This window comes from Andrena cerasifolii, chromosome 16 (assembly GCF_050908995.1).
Source record: "Andrena cerasifolii isolate SP2316 chromosome 16, iyAndCera1_principal, whole genome shotgun sequence".
Classification (NCBI taxonomy): domain Eukaryota; kingdom Metazoa; phylum Arthropoda; class Insecta; order Hymenoptera; family Andrenidae; genus Andrena; species Andrena cerasifolii.
In genome coordinates this window covers 5,279,891-5,294,250 of record NC_135133.1, presented here as the reverse complement: position 1 = coordinate 5,294,250, position 14,360 = coordinate 5,279,891, and the positions used below count along the sequence as shown (strand labels likewise).

The window sequence follows — 14,360 nt, the reverse complement described above, 5'->3', positions numbered from 1 at the left end:
AATCGTTTATATCATAGTCTGTTAATATTGGAATGTATTTTAGTATTGGATCTTATGTCATTTTTATAAGTGAACAAAACATTTTATTTATTTCTATTGAAAAATTACATTATATTTAATAGATCCTGGTATGCTATTGAAATTCCTTTCGTAAAAATTGCTGATTTGACTAAGTGCACTTGCATGTCATGTCGGAAGCTACTCGGCTAATATTTCAAATACTTGGTTCTATTTAACTAGTATCTATGCTTCAATAATTCATCGCAGTTAATTGGAATATTTTATTAGCATTTTAAAATAACATATTTGTAGCCTCTTGTCCGCGATAATAATGTACGTTGCGAATTAAATAAACCGACATTTGATTCGCTGGAGGAAAATAGGACGTTTCCGGTTCGGACATAACAGCAGCTTCTACGTAGTTAGGTGAGAATAATTTTACTCGAGTTAAAAGTAAATTTCGGAATCGTTCGACGAGATATCACAAGAAACTCAACGTTAAGGTAATCGAGATATAATTTAAACAATGTTTGATTGCAGATGGCAGATCGACGGGACTCTATTTACGGATTTTGGACGGTCTTGTAGCATTCACCGAATGCGTAGTCTATTTTCGTCGAAGCGTAGGGCCACGTCGTTCCTGTGTATTGGAAATGTTACATTTCTTATGCACCGCTGTGAACATTTATTTACCATAAAAAGGATTTAATTGTTAATCAAATGTGAGTGGCTTTTCTGTCGTTCAAAAAAGCCGAAGCCTATATTTTCTTGATACCGCTTAATTTCGTTACGATTGGCCACAGAGGGTGGTGCAATTTTCTTTATTGAGAACAGTATTACGTACGACAAAAGTTCTAAGTATATTTCGTAATGGGTATAATAAAAAATGGAAGGATACTCGACACGCAAAGATTCGACGCCTTAGAACAAGGTGAAACGATTAGACATAGTGACGTAACATCATGGATACTGTCGGGGCTGTCGAGTTTTTGTAACAGATTGCATGCAAGGTATTACGTTATATTTCGAGATTCCATGAGTGGTAATTTGAATATCATTGGGAAGCATTATTAAAAAAGTGTTAGTGTTGATTCGTACGTATAGAAATTCAGAAAATTTGACGAAAAATTCTAATGTAGCACAAACGGGCGATCATGGTGTGCTATAAATAGAAGTTGCTCGGTGATGATGTCAAGTGATAGGGTGGGGTCGCGGCAATCATTGGCTGGCGTTAAGGAGGCCTCGAGACGTGATTGGTCGGTTGTGTAATTATTTCGGGTGGGGTATGCGCGAACGTATTGCGCAGCAAGAGATCCGCCAGTCGACCATTGAGTGAGCACCGTTGACTGGAGGAGCTAACACCTCGCACTGATAGTTTTGCTATTTGTAGCTTTCTGTTGCTTAATTTCAGTATTTAAAAAGTTACTTCTCTGCTAGGGAATGAAAGATAACGAGAGCATTATTCGAATAGAAAAAGAGATTCGGTAGAGAAAGAGCCTTTCGATTGGCGTTTCCGTTTCGCGAGGTAGATGACTCCGTATAGTACGATGAGAGGACAATGAGGATAGCGAGGCATCGCAAGAATTTAGTATTTACGAGCGATTCTCGGTGAAAGTACAATTAGCTTTAGGTAAATAATCTTTGCGAATGTTATTTCTCTATTCGTAGACACGAAGCTCCTTAGACATACCTTCTATTACGTTCGCGATACTTATATTTAACAAATATGGCGGTGTAACGGTTACGCTTGACCTTCAAGAACAACGGCTCCGATCTGCCCACAAAAAGAAAACCCGAATATCTTTTGTGTTTTATTACAGATTTGCGTCATGATCCTATGTTTGTACTCCGATATGCGCTAAATCCTCAAGAATAACGTCAAAATGGTAAGTCGAATTTATTGAAATTAATTACTTTCCTCGTGCTTCGCGAGTCTTTTGAGAGAGGGCGCCATGTATACTTCGAATTGCGACAAACCCGGTGGAAGGGGAAAGCAGTAGGATCAATAACCTTCACTTACATGACCTCGTATCCTATTTCTGGCATCGCCAACTTCTAATGATCAGGCAATACGAGCATTTGGTTAGTGCAATGCCGACTTCTCTGAAATTAATTTAATATGCATTTACAATGCTCATATTGAGTATTAAAAAATGGGAAAGGTAAATGATCCTTGCGCTTTTTTCCGCTCACTTCTCCATGTGATACGCGAGCTTTCTCTCTGTGAATGGAATCGTACTTTCTAATCAGTGTGCTGACTCGTGTAACGCTTTTACATAATACATGTTTTTACCAGTGAAACAGTCAAAATAATAATTGTTGCCGCAGTGCAGTTCCGTTTTCGAAATAGAGGTTAAATTCAGAAATGTTTATTGATTTCTTTTATAAAATTCCACATAGAGGAACAACGTACGTACGAGCTAGACGAACTTAATTTAAATGAACTTGAAATACAAAGTAGTGAACTAGTTCAGAGAATTACACGGGTAGATTTTGCGAAGCCGTCGGAGACTCGAATGATTAAGGCGTAAAGTTATATTTTACTTAAGGATTAATTGTTTTCTGTGTCCCTTATAATTTTCTACAGCTTTAAGATGTTTTAAATGTGATTTTTCAGCCTCGTATAGATCCACTATCTTTATTGAAATGCCTTAGTGTGTTATTGGGGCCAACTGGAGGCATTAAGAGTAAAGAAGAAGTTCATCGGTTAGCTAACTTAATGACAAAGTTTTCGAAGAAGCTTGTTTCGAAATGCATTTACATACAAATATTAAAAACTACAAACACCGATTTACTTAGTCAGTGAGTATTTGCCCTTCTTTATTACCGCAGATTACAGACAAGCTAGTTATCGCTCGATTTAAAAAAATCACAAGACATAATTATAAAATTGACCAAACATTTGAGTTTAAAGTAAAAATGTTCTATAACGCATGTTGACACACACCTATATTCATAACTTGTGTAGCACGTGTGAAACATAATTTGCATGCGAGATGAAAGAAACAGGAACTCCGAACCATTGAACAGTTTAACACATGAACTGTGCTCTCTGATGCGAGTCCCACAATAATTACATTTATTTAGGAATTGTTCTATTACAAGCTCCAGTAGGAAGAATGTCGTTAGAGTGAATACCGTTAATGCGAATGTACAGGACAGTTTAGAATTTGGGCAACCTTTTGTCTTTCTTAGATTCATGGGTGCTGGAGGATGGAATCTCATTCATATGTGGCTGACGGATGGCATCCTTGCGAAGAATTGGGCCCTCATTCAAGAGCTTCTCGAACTTCTGCTGTTATGTCCAGTAGATATTGAAAGATTGAAAAGTAACAATTGTCCGAAATTAATAAAGGGTTTATCGAAAGAAGGCAGCCATCAGGGCGTTAGAGTGCTGGCTAGTCGACTGGTTGAACAATGGCTGAAAATAGTGAAGGGGGAAGCTGCGCCGAATTCCGTGCCAGCGCAGATCATGGCCATTCCAGTGCAAGGTACTGGAGTCCTGGGGCAAACCTTGATGTCCCAGTCGCCGCAACAGCAACAGTATTCCATACACTGTGGTATCCAACAAGTCCCGGACGTCGCGGAGAACGCGACTGTTCACGTGCAGGATCTGCAATTCACTCCGAATTCCGCTTCGACCATAGCGGTGTCCCACATCCAGCAGCAGCCACAAGAGCAGCAGCAGCAGCAACAGTTACAGGAAAGGACCACCGTGCAGCCGTTGCAGCTGCAACTCGTCGGTAAACCGCAGCAGGTACAAATACAGCAGCAATTGTCGTCGCAGCAGACCAAGAAGCCAGCTTTCGTCGTGGTATCTACATCTTCGCAGTCCCCGGTTCCTGTGTATAAAATCACCATTCGCGAGGGTAAACAGATCCTCACGAAAGTGGAGACAGACGCTGTAAATATTAATAGTGTTTTAAATACGAATAGTACAAAGGTAGAAATTAACGGGGACATTGTGGACGATGCGCTGCTTGTGAAAGAGACTGCGGAGGAAGGGGGATCGACGGAACTCAGTGATGGTGTAGTCAGTGGTCAAGATTGTGAGACGAACGTTGCACAATCTGAGATATTAGACCAGGTTTCGAGTGAAGTGAAACAGACTGTAGTAGACTCCACGGACAGTACAGATGTGGAAGTTGTTAAAAATAAAGAAATTAAAGACATTAAAGACACTGTTAGTAGTGAAGGTAGTAAATCTAGTAATAAAGAGAATCGGGACTCTTCTAAGAAGGACGAGAAAAAGTCTGGTAGTTCGGACAAGAAGAGTCATCATGGTTCGTCTTCATCCTCCAAAAGTTCTTCTAAACATACCTCAAGCTCCAGTTCGCATCGCTCTAGTTCTGCATCATACAAATCTAGTAGTCATCGCTCTAGTTCTAGTAGTAGTAGTAGTTCGAAAAGTTCTAGTTCCAAGGACAAGTCTTCCAAGGACAAAGAGAAGCACCATTCATCCAGTAAACATAGTTCCAGTAAAAGTAAAACCGACAAAGAGAGGGAGAAGGAGAAACAGAAGAAGGACCAGGCGGAGAAGGATAAGGCGACTTTGGAGAAAGTACAGGGGCTGGCGTTGAGCTCGAAATTGGGAAAGATACCGAAGAAGAAGGCGGACGAAGAGAAAACGGGGGACGCGGCTGTAAGGAAGTCGTCGACAGATTCTAGGGACAGCTCCAAGGAAAATAAGACTGATTCGAAGAAAGTTGTCGCGATGCCGGAGAAAAAGAACATCTCTATTTCTATCGAGAGTAGGAAGAATTCTCAGGACTCTACAGCGCGGCCGAAGACTGTGAAAACGTTCAATTCTAAATTCAGGTCGACGGGCTTGGAGGAGGAAGTAAAACCTCCGCCGCCCAGGTTGGCGAAGAAGCCAAATCCGATTATTGATAAAAAGGTCATACCACAGAAATTACCTGTTTTGAAGAGGCCATCCCCGCTCAGAGAAGCTATTTCGCCAGTGGATAAACGAGCCAAGCTATCGTTGGATTCACCAACCACACCTCCAAGCGAAGAGAAGAAAGGAGGCATTAAATTAATACCACCAAAACCAAAACGTAAGTATCATTCAGTTTCACAGATATTATGCTTAAAAGAATTTCTCGTACAAGTACATATATACACTTTTTTTTCCATAAGTTAACTTAATTCTTCAGGGAAAAGGTATATTATCTTAGATTCTTGTTTAACACTGATGTTCTGAGACTGAATATTTTATTATTAAAAAGATTCGAAGCATTCTTTAAGGGTTCATCATTGATATGTTTCATAATAGAAAGTCTTACTCGTTGCTAGGGATCTTACATACATTGCGTATAAATTTGTATGACCATGTTTGATATATGTATGATGCATGTAGCGTAACATTGAGTAGCTATAAAAGTACATGTCCTGAGAGACTGGGTAATTAGATTTTGTGCCAAGGAAATTTATTGCAATATATTGTAGGAGATCATTGAGAAATATTTAAATGTATAAGTAACATAGTAACGGAACCTTTGGTCTTGATATCATACTGTGATACTATTGTCGAAATAGCGCTATTTTATGAAAGATGTCATCTATGTAGGAATACTCAAAACTGGAAATTAGAAGCTAGTCTTTGAACATCGGTCTTTCCCATTATACGTGCTGCTACTAACTTGTTAATATTGAGTTTGCAGGTGGATGGCTCCAGGAGAAACGAGCAAACTATATACTTACATATTTTATATATTACGCGAACGTTGATATTTCATTTGACTTGTCGACATAGATCTTTATTTATCTGATTAACCCAGAATTTCTTCCAGGCCAGTATCATTTTAGTTTGTACTGTACAATAGAACCCTGTACTACTCTCCTAAATATTATTAGAGTCTTATAGAAGGTAAAAGAAATCCCGTATCGAGCGACCCCACGTTGGATGTGGATCGAAATGGATCTCGCTCGTGCTTGCCTCGATAATTAACGCCCTGTTAGAAGAACGAAGACATTAGGATCTCGCCCTCTTTGAGCGTCGATTTATATTCCTATATTAAGAAGATTCAGCAGGTAATCTTCGACAAAGTATATTAATTAAATCGTACGTACGAAATATTCTGAAAGCCTAGTGCCGGTACGCGCGGGTTTCGAGGTCGTAGAATCGAATTCCATAGTTCGACAAGCGACGGTAAACGTGCTGCCTCTCTTGAGAGAACGTTTCTGGACATAACGAAAAAGACGGTGTGTTCTTATCGATAAAATTTTCGGGTGTGTGTGTTTTTTTACCGTATCTCCCGACGAACCAATACACCGGTAGAGAAGTCGCCACCCACGGATATTACTAATCTACCTAGGTAAGGAGACAATACCAAACTCTTGTCTGTCCATACTTCTTCCCTTGTACATGTACACCCTATTAAGCATTTTAAATAAATTGATCAGAAATCTGGAAATATTTAACTCTTGGGTTTCTGCTATACATCTTGCTCACTGAATGCTTGATAAAGCAAAACACTCATACCGTGGGCCCATCCAGATTTCCATCCTCTCGGTGACTAATCGCACAAGTCGAAGGTGCAAGCTAAAGTCCGGGGGCTCTCGAAATGGTGTCATTGGGTAGAACTTACTGCGCTCGGAGCGAAGAGCTAATTACACGAATGGATCTCCTTTTGAAATTAGCGGCGAATTTGCGTTGGTTGCATGCTGCGAACACGTTCTAGTCTCTCCTGTGTAAAGTCATAACAAACGCAGATTCTCAAGCTTGCTCGTAGAGTGCACTTTTGTCACCTTTTTAACGCGGTAATCGTATTTAGAGCGTTAACAGACACTTCAATTATAAATAACGTTTATATGACGCCATTTCGAGTGTCGCTGCACAAGGGAAAAGAATTCTGGCAAACGAATATGTCATTTTCAATTCTGTATCATTGTTTAGTTCACAGTGGACTTGCGGAACAATTCTGAATACGTTCGTGCGTTCATCAGAGAGAATTGAAATTTGCTTCGGGCGCATAAGTCCCGAGATATCCTTGTGAAAGCGAGAGAGAATGAGATGAGAGCGAGAGAGAGAGAAAGAGGGAGAAAGGGGAGAGAGAGAGAGAAGAGAGAGAAAGAGTGAGGGAGAAAGAGACCATGAGCGAGTGAGCTAGAGAGAGTGAGAGGGGGAGAGAGAGCGAGTGCGAGAAAGCGAGAAAGCAGATGGTGTGTATGGGCGACTAGATGATGAAAACGGCGAGAAAAAATGTGGCACGACGTTTGAAGGAAGTCCATGTTATAAAAAAAAAAGACAGTAAACGGAATCTCGTGGATTGTAAGCATTTCCTAAAAATGCATGAAAAGTACGACGCTGCGTATCGACTCGACGTCCTCGAGCAAGCCGCCCCTTAGGATCAGCGGGCCTCTTCTTACACACGACCAACGTGTAATCGTCTCTATTCCCAATGACGACGTCGACACGGCGAAGAAGTCTTCTTCCTTGCCAGTGGTCGCGGCTTAACGATCGGAGAAAACGAACATTTATATTGGAACGGGAGAAAGATCTAAAGAGAGAAGGAAGGCAGGGGAAGCGCGAGAACGTTTTTCGATGTATCGTACTCGCCTGTTTAACAACGAGCGAAGTACCTTTTTTAACTACTGTTTTATCGAACCCAAATACACGCGGGATCGCGTTTATTCTCTCCCGCAGAAACGTAGCTTTTATAATCCGTATGAGAATTAAAGACACAAAGGCGGGCGAGCCGAAACCTTTAGACGTGCGCATCTTGTATACGCGGGCTTATCCCGGATGAGAATGCTTCTCGCTCGATTCGCCAAAAAAGTAAACGCTCAGTCTGATCTGCCGAAAAGAATTCACGCGTAACGCAATTCGAAACGAAGAGCGCGCGACTCGTTCCCCGGTTCAGTTTTGTCGCGAGGAGCATGTAATTTAGCATCGCGCGAACCCGCTTTGAAAAATCGAGGATACGAACGGCACGGTTGCCGTGGCAAGGGACTGCATTTTTGAGAATTGTCTGTTTTGAATTAGACGCGAAGGAGGAGGATGGACGGGAGTTCCGAGACGGAGTTGCGCAACAGCGCGCTTCTCATTGTCAGTGTGCTCTGCGCGGAGCCCCCCCAAGACCGATGTTTTTGCGACGGTGTTCGCGCCGTCAGTCGCGTACGGGAGCCAGGTCTCCGTTTCTCTCGCAGCAGTTGCATTACGCTGACGCGTAGTATATTAACCGTTCCACGTATTTAGATCCGCGCCACTCGTGAACGTACCCACGCTGTCCACCGTCATGCGGTGGCTTGTTTTGAATTTGAAAAACGACTCGCAGAGAACGAAATATCGCCGGTGGCTCGCTTCGCCGTTAGCAAGCTACTGTTCAGTAATTTCTCTGTTCGTTCATCCGTTGTATATTGAGCATAAGTTTCTTGTAGTAAAAAAACGTTTGCGCGTTCTCCTAGGATTTAATAATACTGGGAACATTATCTCGAACGTAAGCAAACGTTTCGATTGTGTCGTACTATATTAGTATACATACTATATTTAATGATGTATAGACTATGATGCACGAGAAAGAAACTATTAAAATAGTTATACTAGATTCGATATGTTATACAAATATAGTCTCCGTTTCGTATTTTGCGCTGTTCGACTTTGGATTATATTGACGTATTGTTACTTGCTTCTATAGATGTCCAGTACTTTGTAACTGCATTCTAGACAGTTTATATATTGTTTGGTATGGAAAGGAAATGTGCAATTCTAGCATTCTTTTGATATCTTCCGATTATGTGGAGAGCCTATACAAGTGACACCACGCGCAAGCCGAAAGTAATCGCTCATCCTCTTCGGACTAATGCGAATATGGAAAAAGAGAACGTATCTGTTTTTTTAGATTTATTCGTAAATTTATGCATATCAAGAAGACTAATTGCGCAAAGTCTTAATAACTGTCTGTGCTTACATTAAGCAACATATTAAGTGTATAATCGCAGCAAGAGTTTCTGAAAGGCGCGTGGAATGTTAAGACGGAGAATGCGCGTTGATTGTTACACGAGAGATATGCTAAGAGTACATCACTTATGATTCGCAATGCTTCTAGGGCAAAAGTAAAAAAATGACTCTCGAGCATGAGTCGGTGGTTTATGGAAATAAAACTGGAGCCGTACAATTAAACCCGCATATTATTCCCCAGTTTTCTATTTCATCACATTTATCGAATGCGTTCCAAGAATATTTATACGATTATCTTGTAACCCATTATCGATTCGATATATCATTTCTCCACTTTCTTCCTGCAATGTAACAACACTTCTGTTATTATTTGTAATAAGAGATACTGCGCATTAACAAGAATTACTACATCCGTTTACTATACTCGAAGGAAGTCCGTGAATTGATAGACGAAAGTGCTCGGCGTTCACACTGAAACATATTCGATTTCAAAATTCTCGTAGTGAGCCGTTAATTGTCACGTCGTTTCGCAAAAGAAGAATTACTATCGAACGAGCGTAGAAAGAGTCTTTGTTTCTCGGCGCGTTATCGAAACGCGTTCGCGAAGAAACTATGACGAGCACATAACGGAATGTCTAATAAATATCGTACGAAATTTCAATCGGGATAAATGGAAACTTTTATCGATTTAAGATCGCTGTACCTTCACGCTCGATCAGTGACAAAGAGAAATGATCGTGTTGTTAGTACTAAGATTCTAATACTGTAAAAAGAAAAATTTACACCGTTACCTGCACTTGTATATTTTTTAAAATTCGTTTTCACTTCTCCGCGGCGTTGAGAGATTCAAGCGACGCGATACTTCATCGTTCTGCATTCCGTTTCAAGCTTCTAATGGTGATCCCGTCGATGAAAATCGACCGATAGATTTATTACTTTGCTCATAAGAGAAATCATTTAATAAGATAGCCGCCATTTATTATCGTGTTTATAATTACGCGATAAGTTAATTTAACTTTGTTCCTCCACATCAATTGCAGAGGTGCATCAAAGTGCATTCGATCCTATCCTTTCCCAAAGGTGCACTTTGTTAGTGAATCACTATGAGGCTTCGTTCTTTTAACAGTATTTAAAAATGGTCCTTTCTTTATGCTCATTGTTGAACAATAACTGATTATGTTGAAGACTTTTTGCAGGTGTTTGTTTTACTTCCTCGCCACCGACTTGCCAAAATAATGTTGTCTATTTTCAGCACTACCAAGGAATGGAATAGAAATCTTCGCCACCGTGGTATTTTGAACATTTTCAGGCTGTTTTGCAGTTACATGCCGACGGCTAAACCGTAAATGATTGCCTAACTGATATTTCTTTTTGCAGGATTAACGTGGGTCACGAATATTTACCTTGTTTATCCTATTGCATGCGGCTCGGCGAGAGCATAAATAGAAATGAGTGCTTCCTTCAAGATACAATAAGCTTTGTGCCATTTATTTACATTTTAATGAATTAACAGCTCCGATGTTCACCACTTGTGACACTCGCGAGACCGAATGTGCCATTGACGGATCCCCTATTTTAAGAACTTCGCGTGCACCGTTTACTTCTTCTTCCTATTTATTTTAACCACGAGTGTTTGCCTCTTTTTTCCAGCGATGGTCTTGCAAGAAAGCGACATGTTCATGGATGCACTGATGACCGCGTCGACGAAGAGCAAAGAGCCGCGAAAACGGAAACGTAGGACGTCCATCACGAAGGACGGGCCGACGGAAGCTAAAAAACAAGAAACTGCCAGTAATGATAATCGCGATGTTACGCCTCCACCCACCTCACCACCAAGTGCCGATGAAAAATCACCCGTAGTTGTCAAACCTAACTTTAAGGTGCGCATTCGCGTAAAATTACGCGTCGGTGAACTGTAATCATACGGCGGATTTTTGAGTACCTCTAATAATCCTAGCTTCTCAAATAATTTCACATTCGCATGCAACGGGAAGCGCCGAATTATTTTCTAATCGTGGCATATTACGCGTTACAGTTTTATCAAGATACTTTGGAAACAGACGAAGATAAAGAGCAAAAGGAGAAGGAGAATTCGGACGATGACCTTAAGAAAGAGAAAGAGGAGACGACGGACGATCAAAAAGAGAATAGGATATTCAAATCAGATGCCGACGACGATACTGGGAGTAACAGTAAGATACTTACTTCATTTTTCAATTGAACTATACTTCTAATACTCTCGTGAAACAGTTTAATTTTAATTTTTGTTTCTTTCTTTTTTCACTTTTCAGCACCGACACCCGAGGACGATGTGGACGAGAAGATATCCGATTCTCCGGAAGACACGTCCTCCGCGTCCGACTCGACGAAGAAGGAGAACAATTCTTACCCGGAAATACGTTACGTCGATGGTCTGAGAAGTGTTCTACTGCTTCAGAAGCGCAAGGGACCGAAGAAGACGTTGAAGTGGAAGACGGACTTGGAGTCGGTGCGTTACTTCGAGCTAGACGAGACGGAAAGGGTGAACGTTACGAAGACATTCACGGACATGAAGCAAATGGAGAAGCAGGGCGAGAGAGAAGCATTCCAAATGGCCAGAAAGCTGAGTAAGTAGCCGAGACACGATTTCTTCTATAATATCGAGCGTTTAAATCTAACTCGTTAACGTTTCAGGTACCGAAGACTTAATGGAAGAAAGGACAAGGTGGAAACCTCTGATTCCGATCGAGCTACCTCCGGCCTTAGTAGAGTCTGGGAAAGATAGCAGAGAAAAGGATATCCAGTACGCTCGGGAGAAAGGGATCCTGCAAGCGTTGTACTTCAACCGCAGCATGTAAGCACTCAATACATCCATTTACGTAAATACATTTTATTTAATTCATATTGCACGCTGAGAGACATGAATATTCATAAACTTGCATACTCGTGTCAGAAATAAGATGCGTGCTAGATTAAAGAACCAGGAACTCTGAACCATTGGGCGGTTAAACACACGGGCCGTTCTCTCTGATATGAGTCTCACAAAATACATTCACTTCAAAGGAAGATACTTTGTTGCAAACTCCGTTGATAACGGATTTTGTGTTATTAATAGAATGTTCGTTGATTATAGGATTCCAGACTCCGCGGCGGAGCCCGACGAAGAACGCCACCACGTATTTACCGATCCGAAAATCATTCCTTTGGACGATCTCACGGGGAATAAGGAGAGCGAGAAGGACTTCACTTCCATGCCGTGGCCAGAGCCGAAGCCCCAGCTGCAACCTCAAACGCCGCCGGTGCCGAACTTCCATTACCCGGCGTTCCCTCATAATCAGCAGCCAGTGATGGCGCCTATGGGCCCTCAGGCCGCGATGGGTCCAATGCCCCAGATGTCCCAGCAAATGATGGGGCCGGCTCACATGGGTCCAATGGGGCCTGAAATGGGAGGACCGATGCCAGCCGGTGGAGGAGGTGGATGGAGGACCGGGGATGGAAAGGTCGTGGTGCCTGATGGGATGGGGATGAATCCGATGGGGAACATGCCGAATGCGTTTCCACCGGGTATGGAAGGTGGGCCAATGGTGCCGCCTGGAATGATGGGGCCACCTCCAATGTACAACCAGCAGCAAGAAGGTTACGGCATGATGGGCCCGGAAGACATGGGATTCAACAATATGAATCCGAACAACTTTCAAGGCCCGCCTGGTCCTATGTACGGGCCTGGGCCCAACTTTCAAGGTCCCAGGGGTGGCGGTCCGATGCATGGTAGAGGCAGAGGTGTTCCTGGACCCGGTTGGTATAGAGGTGGTGGGGGGCCGCCTGGAAGAGGGGGGTGGAGGGGTGGTGGCGGCGGGTGGAGGGGGAGTGGAAAGCAACCGCCAGTGTGCAGACAGTTCTCAAAGAACGGCTATTGCCGTGTCGGCGATAAATGCCAGTACCTTCACCCGGGAGTGAATTGTCCTCCATTTTGAAAGCAATAGAGGTAACCGAGTTGAAAACCGTGATACGATCGTTCTCTCCGTATGGGTGAAACTGTACTCGGCACTGCAACAGCGTCCAGTGAGAGATGACCCATGATAAATGTGCAATTTTTGTATCGATAACGCGACGGATTAGGCGTACAGAGTAATATTTATATAATCATATTTCCACGGGGTTTAAACGATATTCGATGATTCTCCATTTCTTTGCGTTGCGTAAATATGGACGATGAATGTTTCAAAGGACAGCGTGATAAGTTTATTTCTCGTGAGTGATAGCTACGGAATGATTTTGTGATCGGAGATTAAATTAAATTTAAAATGACAATGGAGGGAAAACAATAGGTTCGTCGGCCGCTGGACGGCAAGAGGTTCCTACGCATCGATTGTTTCTCTATGGTTTCGAGCAGATATATTGGGGATTCTAAAAGAACTTCGAGGAAATGTTCGTTTCTTTTTCAGATGATACTGAAAATTGGGATTGTATTACGTAGTATGAAGTCTCGACTATCATGTCTTCCTTTTATGTTCACGATTTACACAAACACACACACACAGACACACACACACACAGTATCCACTGCCGAAAAACATGACCGAGAATAATTATTGTACCGGCAATCGAATTTGATACGATCGCCGGGAGTTTTAATCTTTTTGGCATGACGACTAGTGATTTCGAAGTGTATGGACTCTATAATGAGCAGTGAAGTGAAGATTCCGATTACAGAAGCATTTGTCTTTCAGTGATTGCCAGACGGGTGTTTAATCGCTTTCTACTAATTAAATACGTGTAATTACGAGATGCCGCTCAAACGAATTGAGCGTAACACACAACGGAGCATTGTAACACCAAAAGTTCAAATAACGAGTTAAATAACTTTTTATTGAATTAAGATGTCTCACACTTAGTCGTGTATGTAGATTTATTGTAAATATCATAATTGTATCATTTTGTATAAAATATCGCTAGCTCTAATAACAAGAGACTGTTTTAGGCTTAAATGGTATGTAATGATACACGGAAGGAGCAAGAATTTTTAGTAATAAAATAGGGTATGTATGATTTGAAGTAGGGTGATGCAGAAGTGACCTGGCATTTGTAGAGCAACTTTCTGGTAATGGATTCGAATGTGTGCTCCATGAAACAGATCGCCGGTACACTATTATTGTATTAAATATTTTTTACGAGTTAAGGGTAGTGGTTATTTTTTGTATATGATTGATCGTTATGTTTGTATATACATTGATTGTTGTATAAGAGCTGCTTGACGGAATACATGAGTCATAACTATTTTCTAAAATATACTGCATTATTACATCAATTGAAAAAGCTTCCTTTATAACACGTCTAAACAACTTATTATCTCTCTCAAGTATTATTTATAAATATCTCTATTCACATCTTCGATTTTTACGCGAAACTAGCGTTCTTACGTTTGTGTCAGTTACGTACAGTTATGTCTTCTCATAAAATTTATACACCTGTTATATTC

The 14,360-nt window shown here is 41.5% G+C and overlaps 1 protein-coding gene across 4 annotated transcripts; it reads left to right on the top strand.

The window, feature by feature from the left end:
• Positions 1-302: 302 nt before the first annotated feature.
• On the top strand, positions 303-14,187 carry Pnuts (Phosphatase 1 nuclear targeting subunit). Of its 4 annotated transcripts, XM_076829042.1 has the most exons (10): positions 303-426; positions 541-722; positions 1,821-1,886; positions 2,618-2,802; positions 3,196-5,057; positions 10,553-10,782; positions 10,938-11,094; positions 11,194-11,508; positions 11,576-11,735; positions 12,015-14,187. In XM_076829042.1, exons 3-10 carry the CDS (start codon positions 1,884-1,886, stop codon positions 12,853-12,855), a joined length of 3,753 nt encoding a protein of 1,250 aa, XP_076685157.1. In that variant the 5' UTR covers positions 303-426; positions 541-722; positions 1,821-1,883; the 3' UTR covers positions 12,856-14,187. The 4 variants fall into 4 exon arrangements, with proteins under 4 accessions (XP_076685157.1, XP_076685160.1, XP_076685158.1 ...); XM_076829045.1 differs by lacking the exons at positions 303-426; positions 541-722 and adding an exon at positions 442-503; XM_076829043.1 differs by lacking the exons at positions 303-426; positions 541-722 and adding an exon at positions 753-1,630.
• The last annotated feature ends 173 nt before the right edge of the window (positions 14,188-14,360 follow it).